This window comes from Muntiacus reevesi, chromosome 1 (genome assembly GCF_963930625.1).
Source record: "Muntiacus reevesi chromosome 1, mMunRee1.1, whole genome shotgun sequence".
Classification (NCBI taxonomy): Eukaryota; Metazoa; Chordata; class Mammalia; order Artiodactyla; family Cervidae; genus Muntiacus; species Muntiacus reevesi.
The window spans coordinates 169,104,375-169,120,627 of NC_089249.1; the positions used below are offsets into that span (position 1 = coordinate 169,104,375).

The 16,253-nt window shown below is 37.0% G+C and overlaps 1 protein-coding gene across 4 annotated transcripts in view; it reads left to right on the forward strand.

The window, feature by feature from the left end:
* The window catches only part of ZMYM6 (zinc finger MYM-type containing 6), a 44,105-nt gene that overhangs the window by 12,576 nt on the left and 15,276 nt on the right, over window positions 1-16,253 (forward strand). For all 4 annotated transcript variants that reach the window (XM_065916704.1, XM_065916711.1, XM_065916707.1 and 1 more), the window contains 9 exons: window positions 3,223-3,397; window positions 3,494-3,685; window positions 8,554-8,704; window positions 9,326-9,441; window positions 10,278-10,550; window positions 10,715-10,865; window positions 11,451-11,623; window positions 13,070-13,220; window positions 15,779-15,913. In XM_065916704.1, coding sequence (XP_065772776.1) covers window positions 3,223-3,397; window positions 3,494-3,685; window positions 8,554-8,704; window positions 9,326-9,441; window positions 10,278-10,550; window positions 10,715-10,865; window positions 11,451-11,623; window positions 13,070-13,220; window positions 15,779-15,913 — 1,517 coding nt within the window. The remainder of the gene's footprint in view (window positions 1-3,222; window positions 3,398-3,493; window positions 3,686-8,553; window positions 8,705-9,325; window positions 9,442-10,277; window positions 10,551-10,714; window positions 10,866-11,450; window positions 11,624-13,069; window positions 13,221-15,778; window positions 15,914-16,253) is intronic.

Sequence of the window (16,253 nt, forward strand, 5' to 3'; positions counted from 1 at the left end):
CTTGTGAGCTTTTGTTGGAGGTCACTGTTGCCTTATAATAACACGTAGATGCAGAGAGAAGAAGAAATAGCAAAAGAGTCCTGTAAACTTCTTTCTTGGGAATTACTTGGTGGTCCAGTGGTTAGGACTCTGCGCTTCCACTGCATGGGGGCATGGGTTTCATCCCAGGTTGGGGAACTAGGTAAGATCCTGCGTGCTGAGCACGGTGTGGCCAGAAAAATAAAAAATAATAAAATTAATAATAATTAATCATAAACTTACCTCAGTAGGTTTGAAGAATTTGGCATGCTTTGCCTATTTGTGTGGTAGTGTAATTCTAGGAATGTAGTGAGTTGTTGAGTAGTCACTAATGTAGAGCAAGAAAGGAGCTTGGTTTTAGATTGTATTTATAGCTCTGTCACTTACTAGCTGTATGACCTTGGGCTAGATATTTAACTTTTCTCAGTCATAGTTTCTTCATTAGTAAATAGTATCTACTTCCTCAGGTTTTAATGAGAAAGTGTTAGCACAGGACCTAGCACATAGCAAATGCTTAATAAGTGGGATCCTATTATTTTAAATAATAAATTTGATATTATGTATAGTTAACATAATTTGTGACCTCTATTTTGTCTTTGGAGACATAATGCTAGTTTCTTTATCTGCTTGGTTGTGTTGACCTTAGGTATCTAAAAGTAGATCCTATTAAAATGGAAATCCCCAAGTAAAAGGAAAGAGAAATTTTAAAATATTTTACTTAAATATTCAGATTTACTTTTGTTCCAAAATGCCCAATATCTTACTTTAGCTTTTTCATGCATTCTCGTGAAACTGCTCTGGAAGAATAAATTCTCCTGTCCCCCAGAGTTTGCTCAAATTCATGTCCATTGAGTTGGTGGTGCTATCTAACCATCTCATGCCATCTCATTCTCTGCCGCCCCCTTTTCCTTCTGCCTCAGTCTTTCCCAGCATCAGGGTCTTTTCCAGTGACTTAGCTCTTTGCATCAGGTAGCCAAAGTATTGGAGCTTTAGCTTCAGCAGTGGTCCTTCCAATGAATATTCAGGGTTGATTTCCTTTAGGATTGACTGGTTTGATCTTGCAGTGCAAGGGATTTTCAAGAGTCTTCTGCATCACAGTTCAAAAGCATGAATTCTTTGGTGCTCAGCCTTCTTTATGGTCCAGCTCTCACATCCATATATGACTATAGGGAAAACCAAATTTAGTTTTCTGTTTTTAGGTATTCAGCTTCAATATATCAAATATCAAGAGCAAATTAATTAAATTTTACTTTATTTTTTGACCAAGTCATATGCTACGTGGGGTCTTAGTTCCACCCAAGGATTGAACCCATGCCCCCTACAATAGAAATGTGGAGTCTTAACCACTGGACCGAGGAAGCCCAAATTAATTAAATTTGAAAGAATATAACATGACTTATACATCCAAATACATATTGTTCTCTTAAAAGTAGTCACTCTTGTCATTGGCATTTTACCATAGTACTGTTGTTGAGAAAAATTTTTTGTCTCCTGATTTGGCATTGCCTTCAGAGATTGTGAAACATTCCTTTAGGCTAAGTTAGGTGATAAATCTATCTTTTCAGCTGGGGTTTGATTTTTGTAAGTTGCCAAAAGTTACTTGATGTCTTACCAACTGACTGTTGTAGATGATTAAACTGAGCCATACTATTAAACATGATATCTGATGGTAAAATTAAAAAGTTGTGCTTAGAGTTCTTATAAACTAAATGAGAAATTAGAAAAAGTGTTTGAGCCATGTTGTTGTTGGAAGAGGTATAGTTTTTCTAGGGTAAATATTTAGGTGTGGCATATATGTTTGGATGTGTGAGGTTTAGAATGCGTTTGTATTCATGTGCACAGATTTTCATTAAAACGTCATTCTCATTGGTATATGTATGTATACATGGTACTTGTAGGTTTTCATTATTAAATGAAATTCTTAATTGCTTTGATTGTAGTCGAAGAATCACTTTTCAGTATTATTATTTCGTGTGCATATAAGCATATCCACTTAGTCCTCAAGATTCACTATTTTTTTATTAAGGCTGAGTTATAGAAAGTTAAAGTAGTGCTCTGTCGCCTTTGAAATTCTTTTGTAGTTTACCGTAGAATAGTTGAGTGTGATGAAGGTACAGGATGGAAGGTAGAATAGTGGAATGATGAACTGCGTGGATGGTAGAATCAGACTGCCTTGATTTATGTTCTGGCTTCACTGCTTACCAGCCGAATGACTTTGACAAGCTATTTAACCTTTCTGATTTGGTCTCCCAATAGTACTTACTTTATAGAGTTTTTTATGATCATTAGATTGGATAATTTGAGTAAAGAGAACAATATCTGGCACATCATCATTACCCAGTACCTTATTATAGTACATAATATTATTGCCATTGTTATTCTTTACTATGTGGCCTGCAGTAATGTTTCTAATTAATGACTATTTCCTTCAGTTTTTATACTTGTCAGAAGAATGGCAGTAACTGAGCCTTTGTTTTTACCGGCAGTGCTTATTGTAACAGTGAGCGCTTCCGAAATAACTCTAGGAGTGTCATAGAACAACTCAGTTATTTCCGTTCTTTTTGTCTCATTCTTGTTTCCATCTGTCCTCTGATACTAAGCCTTAATAACCCTTTTGTTGGTCATTTGTTTCTTGGATCTCTTCAGTTATAGTGAAGTTTTATATATCATGCTAATTTTTAACGCAAATCTTTGATAATTTATGTTTCTCAAATCTTACGTTTGAATAAAAAATTTTTTCATTTGTTGTTTCATTTATGTTTCTACTCTTGGCAGCTACTGGCTCATAAGAGGACAAGTGTTTTGTGGTCTGGAGTTGTGGGATGGACACTTGTTCTTTTTGGCTCCAGTAGACGAAACTTGGTTGGAACTGGAAGCCTCAATGTTTTTTTCATGAGCATCTGGCTGGATATCTTTTAAATGTAATTCTCCCTCAACACGTCTATAAATTAAGTTTTATGAACTCCATTTTATACATGAGGAAATTGAGCCAGTAATTGCCTGTTGCCTCACTCATTGTCCCTCAGCTGAGAAGTAATAGAACTAATCATCAAACCCAGTTTTCCAGATGCCTTTCCCAGGGCCAGCCATTTTCTGCTTATACAATAGCTGCCCTTAGTAAATGTAGTTATTTTAGCTCACAAAGAGGAAGAAATTACAATTACGAAGAACACATTTCATTTTGCCTTTGTTATTTATTTTTAGAGACATTTTAAATCCAAAGGATGTGATCACAACCCAATTTGAAAATTCCTCTCCTAGCAAAGATTTCTGCAGCCAATCATGCCTTTCTTCTTACGAGCTAAAGAAAAAGCCTGTTGTTACCATATATACCAATAGCATTTCGGCTAAGTGCAGCATGTGTCAGAAGAATGCTGATGTAAGTTCCATTTCGTCTATTGAGATTCTGTTCACAGATCAGAGGTCTTCTCCTGGCTCTGCTTACTTTGTATCTGTGTGTGTTTTTCTTTCCTAGATTCGATTTGAAGTTAAATATCAAAATGTGGTACATGGTCTTTGTAGCGATGCCTGTTTTTCAAAATTTCATTCTACCAACAACCTCACCATGAACTGCTGTGAAAACTGTGGGAGCTATTGCTATAGTAGCTCTGGCCCCTGCCGTTCCCAGAAGGTTTTCAGTTCTACAAGTATCACGGCATATAAGCAGGTACGAATATCAGGCTCTTGTGCACTGTTAGGCTTCCCCTTTTCAGATGGTGGCAAAGTGCAGAATAGAAGAGTGAGCTCTTCCCATCAGTTGATCTTGGTGTGTGATTTCCCCTCCAGAAAAATGAGATAGATTCTGAAACTGTAAGGGTTGATTTTGATAGTAAAATAATATAGATGAACTAGATCATTCTTTAGGGGTTCCTTCACGGCCACAAATTCACAAACGTAATTTCATGGTTTGCTATGAGTCTGAAATACTTTGTGCTCTATTGATAGGGAAGAAAACCTCATATTATTGTAGATAAACTATGACCAAGAGTTAAAAGATGATACAGTCAGCAAATATAAAACATATCTTTTCATTTTAGAAAGTATGTATTTTAAGTGTGTTTTGGAATTAATTGTCATTATTTTGGCAACATTGCTTTATTAGAATGCTTTAGGTATTTTTTTTTTTTGCATTTTTCTATTTTCCAACTGCCTTTTTTTTACTTTAGTTAATTTTTGTTTATTAGTTTTGTTATTAAATATATTAATTTGTGTCAGTTTAATTGTTGCTGAATAATATGGGGTCTTTAAAAAGTTACTTATTTAGGAAATAAACTGAAAATTTATTTTTTGGCCTTACCATGTGACACGTGGGATCTTAGTTCCCTGACCAAGGATTGAACCTGTGCCCCCTGCATGGGAAGCACGGAGTCTTACTCACTGAACTCCCAGGGAAGTCCTGAAAAAAAGAAGTTATTATTTTCAAAAAACATGTAAATGATAATTAAATTTTTTTTTCAGTTAGGGAGTTTGGTTTAATTCCTCTGAGCAGTTGGTAATGGACATTCATCTTTATAGAGTATCCTTTTTCTAGGAATTTAGCCACTTTTGGCAGTCTGCTTACTATTTTTGCAAGAAAAGAACCCATGTTATATGTGTATGTATGTGTGTGTGTGTGTATACATAGTCCCCAGATCAGTTCCATTCCTGATTTTGTTACTGGTATTGTATTCTGTCCACTGCGTAAGTGGTGTTCCTCTTTCACCCAGAGGATTATGTAAAGAAGCTTTGCAATTTATGTTTTCCTAGCTTTTACTTCCCTGTGTAATTTATTAGTGAAAGATTTTACAACGTGCCAGTGACATGGTATGGTAGTGGTTAGGAGCTTGGACTTTGGATCCAGATGAAGTAAGTTAAATCTCCTACTTTCCTGTTTTTTGGTTTTTTTTGGTTAAGTTAATTAAAGCTACAGTTTGTTAATGTAATTTTTTAAAGTATCTCACTGTGTTATTGGAAGGATTTTACTCTACAGTGTATATAAAATTGCTTAGTATGGGGCCTGACTCATGATGAGCACTCAGTAAGTAATAATATTTTTAATTTATATAAATGGTGGCCACTATTATTGTGTTTCTTAAAACGTGAATAAACTTAGAGGCAGATTTTATTGTGAAACTCAGCTTGAAAAACAGGTAGTTCTGCAGAATCTCCTAATATGCATTGAACATCTTTTTTGTCTCCTGCTAAAGAGTTTTACTAGTTAAGTAACCTTCAAGGGGTAGACTGTCTCTTAGACTGATGTCCAAGTCTCTCCTGGGGGTGGTCCTTAGGTTTGTGGATTACTTGGTCTCTGATTATTTGTGATGAGAAAAGTATGTTATGACTAATTAATTCATTGTTTTTAATGTATTTTGTTGTTGCTAATATATTTGAATAGTTACTAATTTTTTTCAGTTTTTATTTTACAGACATACTTTGGAAATATTGTGAGTTTGGTTCTAGACCACTGCAATAGAGGAAGATTATATTAGCAAATCTCATATACATATATACACAAGTATAATGTATATATATATACACACATATATATCATTTATATATATTTGGTTTAAAGAGGTATGTTTCAGGTCTTAGTGGGTCCTTTCAAAAAGTGAACAACTTATTCTTAAATAATTCCAAAATGGTGTTTATAGACTTTTCATCAGTTAAGAGTTTTAGAGGCATAATTGAGTTCATCCAGTTTCTGTAGCTAGGAAAGCAGCTTACTAGATAACTAACTTACTCAGAATGTGTCTTTTCCTTACCTTTAGAAAGAGAGAGCATTTATAGGCATACCTCAGAGATATTATGTGACCACCACAGTAAAGGAAATATTGCAATAAAGTGACGCAGGAATTTTTGGTTTCCCAGTGCATATAAAAGTTTATTTACACTATACTGTGTAAATGCTATGATGTGTGCAATGGAATTATGTCTTAAAAAATAATTTGCACACCTTAATTTAAACACACTTTGTTATTTAAAAATGCTAACCATTCATTTGAGCCTTCAGTGAGTCATAATCTCTTTGCTAGAAAAGGGTCTTGCCTTGATGTTAATGGCTGCTGATTGCTCAAGGTGGTGATTACTAAAGGTTGGGGTGACTATGGCAGTTTCTTAAAATAAGGACAATTAAGTCTGCTGCGTGGATTGACTCTTCCTTTCATAGACAGCTTCTGTCTAGCCATACAATGCTGTTTGATAGCGTTTGACCCACAGTAGAACTTCTTTCAAAATGGGGATCAATCCTGTCAAACCCTGGCACTGCTTTATTAACTAAATTTACATAATATTCTAAATTCTTTGTTGACATTTCAACGATCTTTGCAGCATCTTTACAGGAGTAGATTTCATCTCAAGGAGTCACTTTTTTTGCTCATCCATATGTAGCAACTCCTTTGTGCATTAAAGTTTTATGATGAGATTGCAAAAATTGAGTCACATTGTTGGACTCCACTTCTAATTCTGGTTCTCTTGCTATTTCTACCAATCTGCAGGGGCTTCTCTGGTGGCTCAGTGGTAAAGAATCGCCTGCAGTACAGGAGCCTCAGGAGACCTGGGTTCGATCCCTGGGTTGGGAATATCCCCTGGAGGAGGGCATGGCTACCCACTCCAGTATTCTTGCCTGGAGAATTCCATGGACAGAGGAGCCTGGTGGTCTACAGTCCATGGGGTCGCAAAGAGTCGGACATGACTGAAGCGACTTCACATTCACAGTTACTTTATTCTCTGAGGTCTTAAATCCCTCAAAGTTATCTGTGAAAGTTGGAGTCAGCTTCTTCTAGACCCTTGTTAATGTAGATATTTTGACCTCTTCCCATGAATCACTATCTAGAATGGTGAATCCTTTCCAGAAGGCTTTTCATTTACTTTGTCCAGATCTATCAGAAGAATCACTGTCTATGGCAGCAGTAGCCTTATAAAATATATTTCTTAAATAATAAAACTTGAAAGCCAGAATTACTCTTTGATCCATGGGCTGCAGAATGGATGATTTGTTAGCAGGCATGTTTTCAAACAACATTAATCTCATTGTACATCTCTGTCAGAGCTCTTGGGTGACCAGTTGCATTGTCATTGAGCAGTAGTATTTTGAAAGGAATCTTTTTTTGTGAGGAGTCGGTCTCAGCAGTGGGCTTCGAATATTCAGTAAACCGTGTTGTCAACAGATACGCTGTTATCTAGGCTTTGTTGTTCCATTTACAGAGCACAGGCAGAGTAGAATTAGCCTAATTCTTAAGGGCCTTAGGACTTTTAGAATAAGTGAACATTGGCTTCAACTTCAAGTTACCAGCTGCATTAGCCCCTGACAAGAGAATCAGTCTGTCCCTGAAGCTTTGAAACCACACATTGACTTCTCTGTAAGATGAAAGTCCTAGATGGAATCTTCTTCCAACGGAAGGCCATTTCATCTGTGTTGAAAATCTGTTGTTTAATGTAGCCACCTTTGTTAATTATCTTAGCTAGATCTCCTGAATAGCTCATAGTTTCTGCATCAGCATGTGGTGCTTCACATTGTACTTTGATGTTATAGAGATGGTGTCTTTCCTTAAAACTCATGAACCAACCTCTGTCAGCTTCAAACTTTTCTTCTGAAGCTTCCTCACGTGTCTCAGACTTCATTGAATTGAAGAGAGGAAGGGCCTTGCTTTGGGTTAGGCTTTGATTTAAGGGAATATTGTGGTTGCTTTGATCTTTTCAGACACTAAAACTTTCTCCATATCAGCAGTAAGACATTTTTGCTTTCTTAACATCTGTGTGTTCACTGGAGGAGCAGTTTTAATATCCTTCAAGAGCTTCTCCTTTGCATTCAGAACTTGGCTAACTGGCACATGAGGCCTTGCTTTAGGCCTGCCTCAGCTTTTTATGTCTTCCTCTCTAAGTTTAATCATTTCTAGCTTTTGATTTGAAGTGACTCTTCCTTTCACTTGACTATCTGAAGACCTTTGTGGGGTATTAATTAGCCTAACTTCAATATTATTGTGTCTCAGGGCATAGGGAGGCTTGAGGAAAGGGAGAGTGATGGGAAGCAGCCAGTCAGTGTAGCAGTCAGAACACATACAACATTTATCAGTTAAGCTTGTCTTAAATGACTGTGGTTCATGGCAGCCCCAAAATAGTTACAATGGTAGCATTAAAGATCACCGATTATAGACAACCATAACAAAATAATGAAAAGGTTTGAACTTTGCGAGATTTACCAAAAATGTGTCACAGTGAGCAAGGGCTATTGGGAAAATGGCACTGATATACTTGCTTGACGCAGGATTGCCACACACTCTTCAATTTGTGAAAAATGGAGTATCTGCAAAGCATAATAAAGTGAAGCACAATGAAATGAAGTATGCCTGTATTATTAGTTGAAAGAACTTATTTTTCCCACATCCCAGTTTTAGGAAAGTCTATACTTAGTGTAGCTGCTATCATTGTCAAATATCATGCTCAAATATTTTAGCCAAAGGCTTTGGTTGTAAGTAGCTTTTCCTTTTTTCTTTCCTTACAGCATATGTATATATGTATGCTTGTACTTGGTATTTAAATGTTATTTTATTTTAACAGAATTCAGCCCAAACTCCTCCGTATGCCTTGGGGAAATCATTGAGGCCCTCAGCTGAGATGATTGAGACTACAAATGACTCAGGAAAAACGGAGCTTTTCTGCTCTATTAATTGCTTATCTGCTTACAGAGTTAAGACAGTTACTTCTTCAGGTAATGTTTAATTCCATAAATTTATAGATTTTGTAACTATTGAAGAGGAACGTAACTGCTTTTTTCCCCACTTTATTACAAAACTAAAGCAATCTGTGTGGTTTAAATAAAGACCTAAGGTTGCTTTAGTTTCAAAGAGCTGATTTTTTTAAAGATTTTTTTGATGTGACCATTTAAAAAAAAATTCATTGACTTTATTACAATATTGTTTTTGTATCAGGTTTTGTTTTTTTGGCCACAAAGCTTGTGGAATCTTAATTCCCCAACCAGGGATCAAACCTGCACCGTCTGCATTGGAAGGCGAAGTTTTAACCACTCAATGCCAGGGAAGTCCCTCAAAGAGCTGATTTTTAAGCAACAAAGTTTTTCAGTGATTTTCTTGATCGAAGTATTTATTTTGTAATTTCGTATATGAAAAGAGAGAAAAACACATCTAAGTTCCAAGTTAACTTTTGTGTAAGTGGGACTTAATTATAGTTAGCTTTACATGTCACTGTAAAGTTCTTTCATTTTTGTTTTGTATATTATTGAATATTTGATATTTTTACTCCCCTAATACATTTTTGGTTTATTTGTTCATGTATGTGACTTAGTCATTGGTTTTTATTTTTTGTTACCAAGGTGTCCAGGTTTTGTGCCATAGTTGTAAAACCTCGGCAATCCCTCAGTATCACCTGGCCATGTCCAATGGAACGATACACAGCTTCTGCAACTCTAGTTGTGTGGTGGCTTTCCAGGTACGACCTAAAGTAGCACTGTACCCCTGCAGTTCTCTTAGGCAGTGGTCTATGGCAAAATGTTAACCGCTGAAGGGACAATTCTTATCAAAGGGTAAGCTTCAGTTAGGAAGAAAAGAGATTCTGTTCAATTATAGTCCAAGAGGTCATTTCTGCAAAATGCCTGAGCACAAGTTTTGAGCTGCAGTCCTCTTTTATTCAGCGTTCTCACCTAGACTGCCTTTCTCTCCCACTTTCTCCCTTGGCTGTCTCCCTTTCAAAAGAATGGAAGTAGGCTGTGGTTTGGATAGGTGGCATGGTGCTGGGCTCCTGTGTCCCTTCTGCTCATCCTGGGCCAGATCCATCACGACTCCTGGCACAGAATTGGAAGCCTCCACTCGTCCCATTCTCTCTTTACTCTAATACACAGAGAAAGGGTAGAGTTGAGTGATCCTCCTGGGTGGGAAGATCCCTGATGTGGTATCCTTGGCCCCAGGGAGAAAGCAAAGTGGCCCCAGTGCTCTTAATAGCTAGGAGAGGCTGGTTGGTAATAGGTGTGCAGGTGGAGGGAAAGGAGAGGACTGCTCTTATTTATTAGAATCAGGTACTAGAGATCATTGTCTAGAAAGCCTGGGTTTTAGTCTGCAGCTTTTTTTTTTTTTTTTTGGCAACCTTTTAGTGTTACATTCCTCAGTCCTGTTCTGGGAATATGCAGTTTCAACTCTTCCTGTGAGCTCCTTAAGAAAATCTTGCAGAAACATTGGGGGAAATTAATTTATTAAAATGAGAAAATGAAAATGACCAAGTTATCTTATTTCTCACTTGATACAATCTTTGCCTTATCTGTATTTATTCAGAATGTATTTAACAAGCCAAAAGGAGCAAACTCTTCGGTGGTGCCTGAGTCTCAGACCCAAGTGATTGTAAGCCTACCCTCTGGGTCAGCAGTGTCAGCCGGAAGAGCTTACACCTCCGCCTTCCCCCCCAGCTCCGTCAGTGGCTCCGCTGCAGCTAATCTCCAGCCTCCTGCTCAGTTCCAGCAAGTTGCTTTAACCCATAGGATTGTCAGACTCAGGTGTCAGCACTGTAACCATCTGTTTGCGACAAAACCAGAACTTCTGTTCTACAAGGTAAAGAGAGATCATGAAGGGGATTGAAGATGAGTTTATCCAAAAGAAGCATTTTTGTCTTTTCATCTTTGACAGTCACTCAGTTTGCTTTGAAGTGAGAAAAAGATTTCTTAAAAATAAAACAGCTATTTAATTAGATATTAATGACTGTTCTTCCTCTCCAGGGAAGAATGTTTCTGTTTTGTGGCAAGCTTTGCTCTGATGAATACAAAAAGAAAAACAGAGTTATGGCGATGTGTGACTACTGTAAACTCCAGAAAATTATAAAGGAGACTGTACGATTCTCAGGGGTTGATAAGCCATTCTGTAGTGAAGGTAAGAAAAAAGCTCAGTTGTAGCCACAGAGCATGTGGTGGTTATGAAGTAATTCGTGATGAGTTGGGCTATTAATCCACAATTAATTTTCAAGAAATTTCTTTTTTGAGGTATAATTTGAAGCTTTTTTATTGAGTTTATACTTAACTCACTTCTAAGTCTATCCTTTTAAATGTTAACAATAATCTCAATAAAGAAAACCTTTCCAAATATAGTTAGATCAATGGTATTAGTACAGAGTATAGAAAAATCTCTTTGTAAGTTTAACTTCAGAGATCTTTTTGTTTTTGTACCTCTTCATAAACGGGGTACTGGGCAATTACTGCTTCTTGGCTTAAGGAACTTTTATACCTCTTATGTTTCTGAATATAGATAACCTCATATTTAGAGAGTATGTTTCAAAGGTGATATGAGTTTGTTTTGTGAATACAGGTAGGACTGTCTTTTAACTGAGAGCCAAATAATTGTGTCAAGATTTAGAAGTTAGCTTAAGACTGGTATTATTGAAGACTGTAGAAATTCACTTCACTGCCTGCTGGTTAATGTAAACATGATGTTTCTTCCTTTTATCCTTCTGGTTCCCAGTTTGCAAATTCCTGTCTGCCCGTGACTTTGGGGAGCGATGGGGAAGCTACTGTAAGATGTGCAGTTATTGTTCACAGACATCCCCTAATTTGGTAGAAAATCGACTGGAGGGCAAGTTAGAAGAGTTTTGTTGTGAAGATTGCATGACCAAATTTACTGTTCTGTTTTATCAGGTAAACATGATATACCTCTTTGACTTTCTGAAGTTGGTACAGTTATTTTCTATTTAAAATATATTGAGATTATGTGAAGAGAAATTGGTTATTTAGAAGTAGGTAAATAAATAAACTATGGGCTATGGGCTCCTAAAGCAAAATTTCAGTTGACTACAAACATGAAATCTCTGGGGTCACGAAGATAGGATTTCTGGAGATTTTATTGTTCGGGAACTGTTCCTTTTATTTTTTGCTTTCTTGTAAGGCACACGGATCTTACTTATAACTTTTAGTTCTTTCTAGTTGGAATTTTACACAGTTATGTTGCCTTAAGTGGCTCTCTCATTCACAAGTAGTTCTGAGGAACTTGAAGTGAGCCTTTGTTCTCACTTCATAAGTTAAATGACTCTGACCTCCTTACCCTTCATCTGCCTTCTTTTTTAAAAAATTACTTTTTTGAAAGGCTAACAACAAAAGCTGCAATTAATTAAACCACTAGTACATGTCTGCTGCTTCATAAATATTATTTCATTTAATCTTCACCACATTCCTTGGTGGCTCAGATGGTAAAGAATGTGCCCGCAATGCAGGAGATGTAGGTTTGATCCCTGGGTCAGGAAGATCCCTGGAGAAGGAAATGGCTACCCATTCCAGTTTTCTTGCCTGGAGAATCCCATGGACAGAAGAGCCTGGTGGGCTACACCCTATGAGGGCGCAAAGAGTTGGACACGACTAAGTGACTAACACTTTCACAGTCCTAAGAGATAGGTAGAGTATTGCTATTGTTAGGTTGTTCTGGTATTGCCTGTTTATAAATACGGAAAAGCAGTAAGGTTCAGGGAGGTTATGTAATGTGCCCCTGACGAATCTGGTAGGTGAGGAACAGCACCTGTAACACTCCAGTAAAATCACCTGTTTACTTGTCTATCTACCTAAAATATAGTTTTTCTTTGAGAGAACGTATGTCATTTTTATAAATATGTGACTAGGACCTGTCTCAATGCTCAAGACGAAGGAAACCTAGTTAGATATTTGTTGAATGAATCAAAGTCTTTATGACTACAAACCCCATATTCTTTTTTTAACTTATTTTATATTGGAGTATAGCTGATTAACAATGATGTATTAGTCCAGATGCACAGCAGAGTGACCAAAGCCCATATTCTTTATACTGCAGTAGGCTGCCTCTTAACCTTAAAAAAAAAAAGCCTATCTTTTCATTCCTTCACCAGTAATTTTGAAAATAGGAGATCAATTTTTATATCCTCTTGATTGAGGGCATCTATATAAAACAAATAGTGTATGTATTTCTGACTACAATATCTTAAGGTAGGAACCTTACATTTTGTGATCTCAACTGACTCATACATCCTGTTTTCATAGTTCCTTCTGGTTTTATGATTAGTGTTATATTTTCATTATTTTATAGTTTTCAGCCTATTCTGTTTCACATTTCTTTCTCAGATGGCCAAGTGTGATGGTTGTAAACGACAGGGGAAGCTAAGTGAGTCCATCAAATGGAGAGGAAACATCAAACATTTCTGTAACCTACTTTGTGTCTTGGAGTTTTGTCATCGTCAGCAAGTTATGAATGACCCTTTTTCACAAAATAAAGGTAAAGTTAAACTTAGCTAATGGGATCTTTCTGTCAGTGCTAAGTTTTTGTCAGCACTCAAAGTTGTAAATAATATAATAACAAAATTTCACTGCATTCAGATAGCCAAAATTTACTTAAATTTACCTTTAAGAATCCTTAAAGATTGCCCTAGTGGGCAAATTAATCTTCATGCTTTTTGTTTTCAAAATCAAACATACCAAGGAATCAATAAATATGTAAGCAATAATTTTTTAGGAAAATTAGATTGGTTTGCTTTTGATTGAATTTATCTGTATATAAATAATTTACGCTAAGTGATATATTGCTATTCAGTTAATAAAGCAGAAATAAAAATAGAAAATCAGGGCAAACAAAGGAAGAGGATATGTTAATATGGTGGCTGTTACTGGTGTAAGATTTGATTCAGAGCTTGCTTGTAGCCAAGGGAAAAAAAACAACACATTAATTATATCAGAAAAAATAAAGTAGACCAGTTCTTCATGGGTAGCAAAGTTTTTCCTGGCTAAGAATAAAATAATTTTGCAAGTAGGACAGCTAATGTGGTCAAAATATCCAGATGAATAGATACGTGGCATGTTCTGAAAGTAGCTCTCTGAAGTAGCACTTCTCTTGAGTTAGACTAAAAACATTTGATGTTATGTTCTCTCATCAAAGCCTGGAGTGCTCCTGAGTTGACAGAATTCATATGCTCTGACTTTATGGTCTGGCCTTTGTCTGCTTTTGCAATCTTATTAATCATCACCTTAACCACATATGCCTTGTGCTAATCTTTTGTGTTATCATCCATTCCCTAAGACCAGTCTGGGTAATGGTGGAATTTTTGTTCTATAATGTGGGTTAACAAAACCAGTGTTTTTATGTGGATGGAGAGCTACGTCACCAACTTACTTATAAAAATTATCAGGTTAAATTTTTATTTGAATCACGCTTTCGGTGTAGAAATTTTAATATTCACTAATGGAAAAGTCCAGTTAATCCTGAAGCCAGTAACTGTATTTTTATGCATTAAGTATCATTTGAAGTTTCTAATTTTAGAGAATTAGGCACCCTTTAAGTCCCAGTGAACACTAATCTAAACAGGATCACCCAACCCAACATTCAGTTCAGTTCAGTTCAGTTGCTCAGTCGTGTCCGACTCTTTGCGACCCCATGGACTGCAGTACGCCAGGCCTCCCTGTCCATCACCAACTCCTGGGGTCTACTCAAACTCATGTCCATTGAGTCAGTAATGCCATCCTACCACCTCATCCTCTTTCATCCCCTTCTCCTCCTGCTTTCAATCTTTCCCAGCATCAGGGTCTTTTCAGATGAGTCAGTTCTTCGCATCAGGTAGCCAAAATATTGGAGTTTCAGTTTCAACATCAGTCTTTTCAATGAATATTCAGGACTGATTTTCTTTAGGATGGACTGGTTTGATCTCCTTCCAGTCCAAGGGACTCTCAAGAGTCTTCTCCAACAGCAGAGCAAAATCATCAATTCTTCACTGCTCAGCTTTCTTTATAGTCCAACTATCATATCCATATCATGTATGGATATACATGACCACTGGAAAAACTGTAGCCTTGACTAGATGGACCTTTGTTGACAAAGTAATGTCTCTGCTTTTTAATATGCTATCTAGGTTGGTCATAACTTTCCTTCCAAGGAATAAGCGTCTTTTAATTTCATGGCTGCAGTTACCATCTGCAGTGATTTTGGAGCCCCCCAAAATAAACTCTGCCACTGTTTGCACTCTTTCCCCATCTATTTGCCATGAAGTGGTGGGACCTGATGCCATGATCTTAGTTTTCTGAATGTTGAGCTTTAAGCCAACTTTTTCACTCTCCTCTTTCACTTTCATCAAGAGGCTCTTTAGTTCTTTTTCACTTTCTGCCATAAGGGTAGTGTCATCTGCATACCTGAGGTTATTAATATTTCTTCCGGCAATCTTGATTCCAGCTTGTGCTTCTTGCAGCCCAGCATTTCACATGATGTACTCTGCATATGCATTAAATAAGCAGGGTGACAATATACAGCCTTGATGTACTCCTTTTCCTATTTGGAACCAGTCTGTTGTTCCATGTCCAGTTCTAACTGTTGCTTCCTGACCTGCATACAGGTTTCTCAAGAGAGGCAGGTCCTGTGGTCTGGTATTCACATCTCTTGAAAAATTTTCCACAGTTTGTGGTGATCCACACAGTCAAGGCTTTGACATAGCCAATAAAGCAGAAATAGATGTTTTTCTGGAACTCTTGCTTTTTTTGATGATCCAGCAAATGTTGGCAATTTGACCTCTGGTTCCTCTGCCTTTTCTAAAACCAGCTTGAACATCTGGAGGTTCATGGTTCATGTATTGTTGAAGCCTGGCTTGGAGAATTTTGAGCATTACTTTACTAGCATGTGAGATAAGTGCAATTGTGTGGTAGTTTGATCATTCTTTGGCCTTGCCTTTCTTTGAGAAACCCAACATTGTACAGTTATATATTTGCATTGCTTAGAAACTTAGTTGTTAAATAGAGTTTTTTAAATGTGTGCATGTGATCCTTTTGTCTTACCTTTTTATTTATTTTAATCAGTAAATGTTTCTAAGGCACACATTGCTTCAGTGGCGCTCCCTGCTGCAAGGACAAATACTACACCAGTTATAACCAATGTGGTGTCACTGGCAAAAATATCTCCTGCTCAGCCCACAGGGAGTGGTGTTTTAAAAGGTATGACTTGAAGTAAAGGCATTTGGGTAAACTGTAGAGGTTTTTTCCTAGTGTAAATAGCGCTTACTGGTAATACTCACATGTACATTTATATGAAGAAACATGCCTCTCTGTCTCTGAGGGAAGTGGGTAGCAAGCAGGGTGGCGTGCATAGGGAAGGAAGTGGTATGTATAATTTATTTTTTAAAGAACCCCAATGATTTAATATTGCTGCCTTTAACATCAGAGATTCTAACACAGTAGGTTGGGATTGGGGCCCAGAAATCCTTTGCCTATACCAAGCACTCCAGGTGATATTGATGCCAAATTTCCTTGTACTACTTTTTGAGAAATTCTGGAC